This window comes from Lepidochelys kempii, chromosome 3 (genome assembly GCF_965140285.1).
Source record: "Lepidochelys kempii isolate rLepKem1 chromosome 3, rLepKem1.hap1, whole genome shotgun sequence".
NCBI classification, from domain to species: Eukaryota; Metazoa; Chordata; order Testudines; family Cheloniidae; genus Lepidochelys; species Lepidochelys kempii.
In genome coordinates, this window is record NC_136382.1 from 133,716,954 (window position 1) to 133,728,119 (window position 11,166).

The window sequence follows — 11,166 nt, forward strand, 5'->3', positions numbered from 1 at the left end:
GATTTGATTCCAAGGTCCATACTTCACTTCTTTTTTTAAGCACAACTGCTATAAACTTCAGTAAGAGAATTTTGCTTGAATAAGGTATGAGCAAGGACCTCAGGCATGGCTCCACATGGACCAACTCTCTCTGCCGCTTTTCATATAGCTGCCTACCCCTTCTCTGTAACATCCTGTTTGTCACTGGCTCTCACTGCATAATTCTTTCTTGGTTCTTCTCCTTCCCTGCCTATTTCAGCTGAGCTTCCCCAAGCCTGGGAAAGGGGGTGAAAGAACAACTTTCCCTCTACTTGCAGCAGAGGAGGGAGAGCTGTGTTTCTTGGCACACCGCATTCCACTAGCCCTTGAAAAAAGCCAAAGTCCAAAAGGGGCTGAGTTTGTGTGGATTGTGTTTTGGAGCAGGCTGGGAGAGCCACTTACCCTCACAAGTTCATTCATCTGACACTTTAAAAGCCAACCATTATTTTTTGCTAAGGCAATGAGAAAACAATCTTGTGGGGGCCCCCCTGCTGACTCTCCAGGACTAATTAACCCACAAAGCTTCTCTCTCAGCACTTGAGGAAAGTAAAATACTAAAGACAGCATTAGTTCATTTTAATCTCCCTAAAAAGACAGGAAACACATCACTATTTGCCAAATAGGAAAGGACTGCACTGTTAGGAAAATAGCTATTTTTAAACTTCCAAGAGGTGTTAAAGATAACAGAGAATAAAAATAAACTCAAAACCTGTTGCATTAAAATAAAGTTGTTAATAATAAATAATAAATAAAATGATAATAATAAAGCATGACTTGAGTGCTTTGGAACCAGAGCTCCAAATGTACAGTAAAAATTCATGGTGGGAACCTCCAAAGGTTCTGAGGTTCAGTTTAAATAACAATCCAAACATTTTTGGCCTAGAATTGAGGCTAGAACTCTGGCAGGATCAGACTCCTGCAAGTGACTTTCAGTGCACTCTGGTTTTGGCTGAGTCAGAAATTGGACAAGAAACAGCCTTGATATTTCAGAAATTCCATTTCAGAACTAGGTCATGCAGGGGGTGCACTCACATACACATATTACCCTTCCAACATATTCCATTAAGTTCCAGTTGAAGACAGTTGGACAATGTTTTTGTTATATCTACTGGGATCCTTTTCTTTTACTGCTTAAGAGTTCTCCTAACTAGGTTCCATATGCAAGTAAAATGTGTCATTAAGAACTACTCATAGTTCTGTAAACTTATGTGACATATTACAAACATATACGAAAGCTCATGCTCAAATAAATTGGTTAGTCTCTAAGGTGCCACAAGTCCTCTTTTTCTTTTTACAAACATATAGGGCCTGATCCAGAAAATTGATACTCAAGCAAGCAGCCCCAATGAAGATACCGGGCTTACACAGTATGCTTACGGGCTACTCCTCTGAGCAAATGTTTGCACAATCAGGCTGCTCTTTGATAAACTGGCTAGAGACAGCCGTGGCAAGGCCAAATAATTCAGGAAAGGAAGGGTGTATGTGTTGTATGTATAAATATACATATAATTACACACAGAATCAGATTCTCCATTGACTCCAGCTTTTTGCACTACTCAGGCAACATAAAAGTCTCATACAAATGGCCAGTGAAGAATTCCCCTGGCAGAGAGAAACACACTGTTGGTATAAAGCCAGCACAGCAAGCTCCTGTACCAGCTGGCCCCATCCTTTCCAGCATACAAGGCAAGCCAGGGACAGGAGGAGACATGGTAGGAGTAGGGCAGAGTTCCATAATGCTGGTCCTCCACTAGCATAAGGGCCCTTCAAGAAAATTCCAGTAAAATAATTAGAGCAGTCACTAGGCTCCTCTTCCTCATGCCAGAGCTGGGGCAGAAAAGGATTAGAGAGTTTAATACTCTCTGCTTCCTTGCACCAAATGGATCTTGGGTGCAGGTAATAATTAAATCCCCTGTGTATATATACAGACACATTGTCATAAACCATGATGAGGATGGTCATGCCTAGTGGTTGGAGCTGGAATCAGGAGTCCAGAGCCAGGTTGTAACGAGGCCAGAGTGATAGCAAGGGTGGAGCAGGACTAGGAACAGAGCTGGAACAAGTGAAAGGCTGGAGCAAGCTATGGCTGGGGGGTCTGTTGCCAATATCATGCAAGGAGGAATTCCAAGCCCTCGAGCGATGCTGAGCAGACTGAGCTGCCGTTCCTCCTGTTAGGCTCACTGGACCAGTCCCTGGATTGTGGATTGGCTGAAGCCTAGCACAGGAATGACTCATCAATGCATGTGTTAAATCAGGCTCTATTTCAGGGATGACTCATCACCTTACATACACACATGGGCAGTGTGTGAACTGCCAGTTGGGGGAGGCTAGCCCCTGGCCCCACCCCTCTTGCCTGAGGCCCCACTCCTTCTGCCCCACTCCCCCTCCGGAGCTCCAATCCCTCCCATCACGGCTGGAGAAGCCCCGCCACAGCCACCCCAGGTCCCGGCCCACCAGCTGGCCCAGACCGTTGTCCACCCTGCCCCAGCTGGCCCACTCCAGCATCAGCCAGCCCCAGCACCAGAGCACCGGTTGGCCCCAGTACCAGCCCCAGATGCCCTGAGTCCTGGGCCGCCAGCTGGCCCACCCTATCCCCAGCCAGCTTCGGGGAAGAGAAGCCACCTGGGCTGGGGCCACGGAAGAAAATTGGGAGGCAGGAGGGGGCCTTGAGGTGGAGTGTGGGCTCCTGGCTGTTTGGGGAGGCTTAGCCTCCCTTGGCCTGAGATACCCACCGCCCATGCATACAAACCCGCAGAGTAATTTTTAAAGTTATTTCACGCTCCCACCTGAATTAGCTTCCGTTGTAAACCCTTCCTGAACTCTCCAAGAGGGAAATCTGAGGATTATTGCTCTGACCCTCTGCTTTACCCTTGTAATTTACAGCTCTTTATTCTCTTGAACTGAAGAAGATGAATGCTGATAGAAACTGAGAGGGGGTTATTGAAGGCTGCCACATGAATTTCTGAATTTCTTTTTGTACTTCACTAACTTGATAAGTGGATGTTTCAACACAGTGGCTGAGAAAGGACCAAATAAGACTTCTTTGAACTTATTGTAAGATACAGTATTTCAGAATTGTTCTTATTGTTACAATTGTATATTCCAACAGATTGACTGACCTCGTTCTGAATAAGAATGCTGTCAAGCTAAATATTTGTACAAATTCCAAATGCCATCATGTAGGCCCAGGACTGGGAAGATTATTTTATATTTAATAAAACAAGAGATTGTTGGAAGATGAATAAATTGCCACAGTCTCTCATGTTCAGAACATTTTGTAATTGCCTTGGTCACCAAAATAAGCATCTTCTATTTGTAGGACTGTGTAATTTAATTTTTTCCAGGATCTCTTTCCAAATGTTAGACCTCTTCATTCATAAAGTGGTATCTGACCAAAGAATCAATCACTTGCAGGGTGGTCAATAAATCTAAAGACTTAAAAATTCTCAGACTCTCTCTGAAGGGGACCTTTAACATTTTTCTTGTATCCTTTAAAGAATTATTTAAATCAAAAGCTGCTGAGTTTATAGAGCCAGTTCTCTATGCTGTGATTCCTGGGAAAGGAGGGTTAATAACTCACACTGAAACAAAAGTTAAGTGAAGGATTCCATCGATAATTTCCCCAACTTCCCAGCTTCTCAGAAAGAATTGAAGACCCACTAAGAACTGAGGACCAGAAACAAAAAGGGAGAACTGATAGACTACTCCAGTCAGAAGATATGAAGCTGCTTAATGAATGAGAAGGGGCAAAAATGGATGGGACAAGACACTGATCTTCCAGTTAGGCACTGCAGGCTGAAGCTAGAATTACCACTCTAACATGACATATTATTTGGTTGCCTTTCTCCTTCCAGAACATGGATTTGGCATTGCTAAAGGCGCAGTCCACAATCCACAACTGTCTTTCTTCAGGATTTGAAAGAACCCACATCCAAACACTCAACGTAAGTGTATCTATCAAGTCTGGATTTTTTTCACTACTCTCCCAAAATTCATCTATTTGAGGTCAAATCTAGAAATCTGAGATTCCCAAGAGAGAAACCGAGGAATGAAAGTGCTAATTTCAGAGGGGGGAAAAATCATTCAGACTGAAAAAAAAGTGTGGTTTTGTTTCTTACGTAGTTTGATTGATTTGGCCATATCTTACGTGAACTATTTGAATCCACCTGAATGGGAAACAAATGTTAAACACTGCCTGTTACCCATATAGTTTCATTTACAGCTACTGCTGGATTCCAAAATCCAGCCTCCCGGCTGTATGATTTTTTCTTAAATAGCTCTTTTCAGACTGCTTCTGTCTTAGTACCTGAAACAAACAGTACCATAAATGTTCCTGTAATATTGCTCTCATTAAAAATCATGATGTGTGGGACAGAATTTTATCATTTTTTTTTCCAAATTGTAACTACATCAGGAATCTTTTTTATAGGGATTTCAGGGGAGGCAGCATGTTCATGTCAACTGATTGTGGGACTGGGAGCCATTAAAAAACCCCTCGCTGCTCTAATCCTTGTTTTACTACTACTTCACAGTCTGACCTTGGCCAAGTCACATTTTCAGAAGTATCCACTAATTTTCTGTGCTTCCATATTCGGGTTCCATCATGAGACACGTTGGGACTGATTTTCAGAGGTGTTGGACACCTGCAACTCTCAGTGAGATCAGTGGGAGCTGTGGGTGCTCAGCATCTGAAAATCAGGCGACAGAGGTCAAATTCATCCATGGTTTAACTACTAACTTCAATGGAGTGACATCAAGGATTAATTTGGCCCTAGATTCTCAGGTTGGGCATTTTCAGAAGTCTCCACTAATCTTGAAATTTAGGAGTACAACCTCAGTGTCAGTTTGCCCACCTGAAAAATGCAGATCCCTACCCATGTACCTCCTTGGGGTATTCTGAGGGTTGTTTGTAAATTGCTAAGTATTTTTACTTCCTCCAACTCATTTAAAGAGGTGGACAGATTGCCATTTTGTTTTGTCTCAAAGATAATGCCTGTTCAATGGCATTAACAGAATACTAGCAGAGTTGAACTACAGATTTCTTGTTGCCCACTAAGTGTTTCCCACTCAACCCCGGTCACAAATAAAGGGTCACATCCGTAACTCTTTACTCCGGCAAAATAGCTAATGAAGACAAAGTGTATTTGGCTGAAAATTAAGAGTTGGATTCTAGCCTGCAGTGCTGGCTAAATGGAAGGCCAGTATCCTGCCTCACAGTTTCCTCTTTTCTTTTCTTTTTTAAGATGGGTGATTGTGATTGTTGGCAAAGGAAGGAGAGAGAAAGGAAGGAATAGAACAGAACAAAGGAAGGGAGGAATTAGTTTTCTTTTCCATTAGCTAGCTCCCTGCTGGCAAATGCTAAGAGTATTCTGTATCTTTAATTTAATGCCATCAATCTAGGTCATATTATTTTACAGTGATTTTAATTGAACAAAATAGTCTTCAGAAAGTAAGCACCTCATTGATAGCATTTTTTTCTATCAGTGGCAATGAGACTGGTTTAAAATGGAAGAGGGCGATAAGAAAGGTTCAAAGGCACATAATGCTCTGGCTAGAATATGCTGAGCGTGATTCTTATCTCACATCAGTTTTTACTCTGGCACAGCTCAAGTAATTTCCAGTTGCTCCTCCTAATTTATATGAGCATGAGAAGAGAATTAGGCCTGGTATTTTTCAATGGGTGTGCATGGTGCTCTGATACTACAGGGAGGAATGTATTAAAAAGGAATAGATGGCATTTACAGCACGTTTGGGGCACGTGCAGTGACAGCGGATGGGCACATGTCACTCCAGGGCTGGGCGCTACCCCCTGGGGGTCTGGGGCCTGCGCCCCACAAGCCCCAGTCCCGCCCCTGTGTTGCTTGCCCTTCCCTGCAGCGCTAGTGCCGGAGTCAGCAGCAGCGAGGCGAACGGACGCAGGTGACGGGCAGGTGTGTGCTGCAGCGTCACCACTCGGAGGTTTCCCCCGCTCCAGCACTAGGGCAGAGACTACAACTCCCAAGGGGCTTTGCGAGGTCTTCCGGTTGCTGACAGTTTTTGTCGTGGTCACTTCGTGCGCTGCTCCCATACGCTCTCCGGGAGCCGCCACGCCCCTCTCGCGAGAACTTAATTTATACCCTCGAGACTTCACCAACCCCATCCCACCGAACCCCCTCCCCCCTCCCCTTACTCTCGCGAGACCCTGACCTGACTGCGGCGGGGCGGAGACCTTCGCGCTGGGCGATGGAGGCGGCGGAGGCGGCGGAGGGCGGTGCGCGCGAGGCTCTCTTCTCGCTGGAGCTGCTGGTGGAGTGGGTGCGGGTGGAGCCGCAGCTGCTGCCCGCGCGCGGCCCCCTGCGCCCGGCCGTGGCGCTGCGGCTGCTGGACTTCCCCACCTTGCTGGTGCACCCACCCGAGCCGGGCTGCCCGCCGGGGCGGCTCGTCCCCTTCGGCCGGGGCAAGTCCTGCCTCTTCCGCCTGGGCCCGGGCCCCCTGCGGGGCCTGCTCCGCCGCGCCCCGCTCTACGCGCTGCTGCTGGCGCTGCCCCCGGCGCCCGGCCCGGCCCGGCTGCTCGGCAGCTGCTGCGTCTCCCTGGCCCCGGCCGCCGAGGAGCTGCTGCGGCCGCCGCAGGGCGGGGCGACGCCCGGCTCCCGGGGCCGCAGGGGCCGCTACCCCCTGCGGGACCTCATGGGGGAGCGGGTTGGGGAGCTGGCCCTGGGCTACCGCCTCAGCAGCCTGGGGCCGGCCTTGCTGGGACACCTGCCTGTGGGCCTGGGGCAGGGGGTGGCCGGGGGAGCGCCGCCGCCCAGGCCCACCTGCCCCCCGGATACCCAGCGCCAGAGCGGGCCCAGGCCGCAGGGGGCCCCGGGGGAGCAGGCGTCTGGGCATGGTAGGCACTCTACGTCTATCGGCATCCAGACGGAGCCGCAGGGCCGGGAGTTGCCTGGGGAGCTGGAGCCTGAGCACAGCGGCCAAGCCTCTTCCCCCGCTGGCCAGACCCATCTGCCATGTGTGGAGGAGGTGAGGGAGCTGGAGATTGAAGCAAACATCTTCTGCCCTCCCCCTTTGTACTACAGCCACCTGCCCACAGAGCCCCCACCAGCCCGGGCCCCTGGGTGGGTGGCAGTTGCCCAGCCTCAGGCACCACAGGAGCAGAGCCCAAGTGCAGCACCAGCACCGTTACAGGAAGCTTGTCCAGACAGAGGTCGGGCTTCTGGTTCCCTGGCCCAGTCGCTGGGTAGTGCCCAGCAGCTCAGAGATGCTCTAAGAGAGCTGCCTCTGGTCAACGCTTTGCTGGTAGAACTATCCCTGCTGAGTAATCAGCCCCTGCACTTGGGACCTTCTACTGTTCACCCCCAGCTGGCCTGGCTATACCGAGAAGTAGAAGAAGCTGACATCAAGACCTCAAAACCTCTTACTAAAAGCAGATGGCCAGCTGGGAAAGATAAGGAAATACTTCTTAACCCCAGAGAAAGGTTCAAAAGAAGTCAGCAACAGTTTTCTAAATTGGCGGGTTCTTCCTTACGAGAGACTGGAACAGGGAAAGGAACCAGGAAAGCTGCAGCACCAAGAAACAACTGTTTTGAAAAGAAGAGTGGAACCAAAGAAAACACACCCCCAAGGAAGAAACTGTTTTATGGACTCACAAATACACTAAGGTTACGATTACAGCAGACCAATCCAGATATGTTAATACTTCATGAAAGGAGAGAACAATATAGAAAAAGGCAAGTAGAGATGCTGAGAGAAAAGCAAAGCAAAGGGTCTTTGTCCAGAGGAAAACTATTCAGAAACACTGCTGAACAGCATCTGATGTCTTACAGGCATCCTGCTGAGGGAGGAATTTTAGAACAAAATATTCAGGTTGGTGAAAATATTGAGACTTTAATACAAAGTAGTATTGAAAAAGATCACTCCACCACTATAATGGAAGACATTTCTGACCTACAGAAACATGCTGCTCGCAATAGACCAAACAATCATGAGGAAAATGCTAAGGAAGAGAATCCATATGAAGTGAATACAAACTCTTCACTGGAAGTAACTACAATTAAAACCCCTTACAAAGTAAAGGGTGTGAAAGTCCACCTGCCAAGAACTTTCACACAGGATACTGATGCAAAGGGAAATAAAGTAGATGAGGAAGCAGTACACTTGATTCATGACAAAGACACAGATGACTATAATGCTTCCCCGTTAGGTGATTATCAACCAGGCCAAAACAACAGTTTTGAAAGTAACCCTGAACTCAAGTATTCAGATGACTTTGTTGGCAGCCCTGAGAACACAGGCTATTCGGAAGATTTCACCAGTGCTGACGATACGGGCAGAAGCTCAGAAACTCTTGATAGCAGCCCAGAGCGTGCACTGGTAAGCCCAAAGCAAGCTTGCTCAGACATGGAATCAGAATCCAAGAAGTCCAGACTTTCTGAAAAAAGTCTGAGAACTGAAAGTATTTCAGCTCCTCTACCAGTTCCTTCAAGTGCATCTCCAGTCCATTCTCTTAAAAGAACCTATGACTTAAAAGCAAAAAAACAGAATACAGGTGCGGGTGTCGGTGTATCCATTAGTGACTCCTCTCCTCCTGCAGGTTCATTAGATAAGCAGGAGTTAGCTTCACATATCAAGGAAGAAGATAGCAAAATTGACCAAAATATTTTCCAGGCCCCTGAAGTGAAGAGTAAGCAAACTAATTCTGATATAAATAGTGTAGTAAAGGGCCAAACCTCTTTGGAAAAGAGCCAGTCACTGAGGACATCTCAAGTTAGCTCCTACTTGCCATCCAACATGTCTGATCTTGAACTTAGTGGTGTGGAAAACAATACATCAGACAAGGAAGAGGATGATGATTTTGGGACACTGAGTATTCCTAATCAATATAAGCACATCAGTGAACTAGTAGTAAATAAGCTGCCTGGATACACAATGTAATCAATATACACTCTTGGTCAAAACAGAATGTTTACTTTTTTATTTTTATAAACTATTAAGATATTTCTTGTTGGATATATATATAACACAAATGTTTGGCTTTATGAATTTAATAAATTGCTGTTTTTGTTTTTATAAAAACAAAGATTGTAACTTTGGTGTATATAATAAAACTTCAATAGTCTAAGCCTAGGTTTAAAGGAAAAAGACAAGCAAAAAAGTGTTAAAATACCTCATCTTTTCAATTGTAGAAATGAAAATGGAAGCAGTAAGCCTTCCTAGAATATCCAAAGAGTTGTCAGAAGAAAATGTTAGTGCTAAAGAAACAACCATGCAGTTAAGTTATGAGTACAAATTATGTCTAACCATTTTTATAAACTGATATTTTAAACAGTCACCTTTTTCACAAAAGTAACCTTTTCACTTCCAGGAAGTAAATGCAGTACAACTGCTACTTCATGCACACAGCCTGTCATAGGCAATAGCAGTATAGATTGTAAAGCCAGAAGGAATCATTATGATAATGTAGATATGAAAGTCAGACTAGACTATCATAATGACTAACACAGGCCATAGCACTTCACCCAGTGTTTGTAACACTGATCCCATTAACTTGTGGTTAAAGTATTCTCACCTTTTCAAGTTGGGGGACCCCTTATAAATTTTCATGACCCCTTATATCTATTATAAAGGAGTAAACAAAAATGTTGATAAGCCAATTTGTGTGTATTTCAGGAGGTTGACACTGTATTTGACCTTGAAAGATAAGTTTGGGTGGGGAGTGGAAGAGAAATTTTCATTGCTTTAGATTGTAATAAATTCAGAGTCCTCACAACCCTCCTGATTGCCTTTTATGATTTGTTGGTTGCTAAACACTGAACTAAGATATATTTTAGAAAGACATTAAATTTTGATTTAAAGATGCCAAGTGATGGAGAATTTACATCCCTCGGTAATCTCCATTGATTAGTTACCCCCGTTACATTTATATTTCATTTCTAGTTTTTGTTTTTCTTGATCTCCACGTCCAGCTATCGAATGGTTATGCCCTTTTTCTGCTTTTTGACTTAATTCTGTTTTTAAGCATCTGTCCAAATCCATTCTCTTAAGTGTCCAAGGTATTCTTCCAATTACTGCCTCTTTTTTTTTTTTTTTTTTGCTTTTGCCTGTAGGCCAGTACCTCCCTATTCTACCTAAATCACTTTATTATTAACATGCTCTAATGAGAGTATTGAATTCCCATTATTGAGAATGAAACTGACGTGTTGTAATTTAAAAACAAGAAAACATGGTTCCTGTACCCAAAGTAAACTACAGTAGAGCTGTGTAAAATTTTTAGACATTGTTATTTGATGAAAAATGCAGTTTTGATTGACCAGAAACTATGTGCCAGTTAGACATGAATAGTCAAAATTGCCAGAAGAGGAGGACGAGGTAGTGGTAGTGCGGTCACACCCTCATCCCTCCATTTTTAGTCCAGTGGTTCGGGCAATCGCCTAGGTTGTGGGAGACTCACATTCCACACAGTTCCAGATTTGGTTAAACCTGAACCGTTCCCCCACCCCCGCCCTCCGAACTGCCTCCAAACTGGAAAACCTGTTATTCACCCAGCTTTAATCTTCAGTCAGATGTGGCAGGGGATAACTTTTTAAAATTGTTCTACTTCATCGCCTCAATTCCAGAAATGAAGGGAGGCTGGTTTCCTGCTGTCTTTGGTGTTGCTCTACCAGTGTGTATCAAACACGAATGGTATTTGAATATAGCATTAACTCAATTGTTTTACTGATAGACAAAATTGTGTGTCATCCTTATGGACAAAACAACCATTGAAGTACGTGGCTGGAATCCTTGGCCACGCTATTTTTGGTATATGGATGTATCGGTTTTCAGTAATATTTATTCAGTATTTCTTAAAACAAATAGTGATATTCAAATCTCAGACTCTTTTAGCCACTGATAATACATTTAAAGTTTTATAAAGTAGCATCTAAAGGAAGGTTGAAACTCAAAACCAAGAGATTTTCTCTGTAGTTTCCATCTGTAAACATTGTGGTAGGGGCAAAGTATGTTTATAATGGAATTTCTCATTCATCTCAGCTAATTTCTATAACACTTATGGATCAATCACAAATAAGTATTAGGGAGACTAAGTATAGCATGAAAGACTAGTGGATAGAAAAATGCATAATAAATGGACTATTACTGAGGAGGAGACATATATACCAACATGAATATTGA

General features: G+C 44.7%; 1 protein-coding gene across 1 annotated transcript; it reads left to right on the forward strand.

Moving 5' to 3' along the window:
- Positions 1 to 6,204: 6,204 nt before the first annotated feature.
- MAP10 (microtubule associated protein 10) lies at positions 6,205 to 10,025 on the forward strand. The gene has a single exon (XM_073338097.2). The coding sequence runs from the start codon at positions 6,241 to 6,243 to the stop codon at positions 8,926 to 8,928; it is 2,688 nt and encodes an 895-aa protein (XP_073194198.2). The 5' UTR covers positions 6,205 to 6,240; the 3' UTR covers positions 8,929 to 10,025.
- Positions 10,026 to 11,166: the final 1,141 nt, after the last annotated feature.

Excerpts from the sequence above, each read along its gene's own strand:
- MAP10 (XM_073338097.2), top strand. The coding sequence starts at position 6,241 with ATGGAGGCGGCGGAGGCGGCGGAGGGCGGTGCGCGCGAGGCTCTCTTC.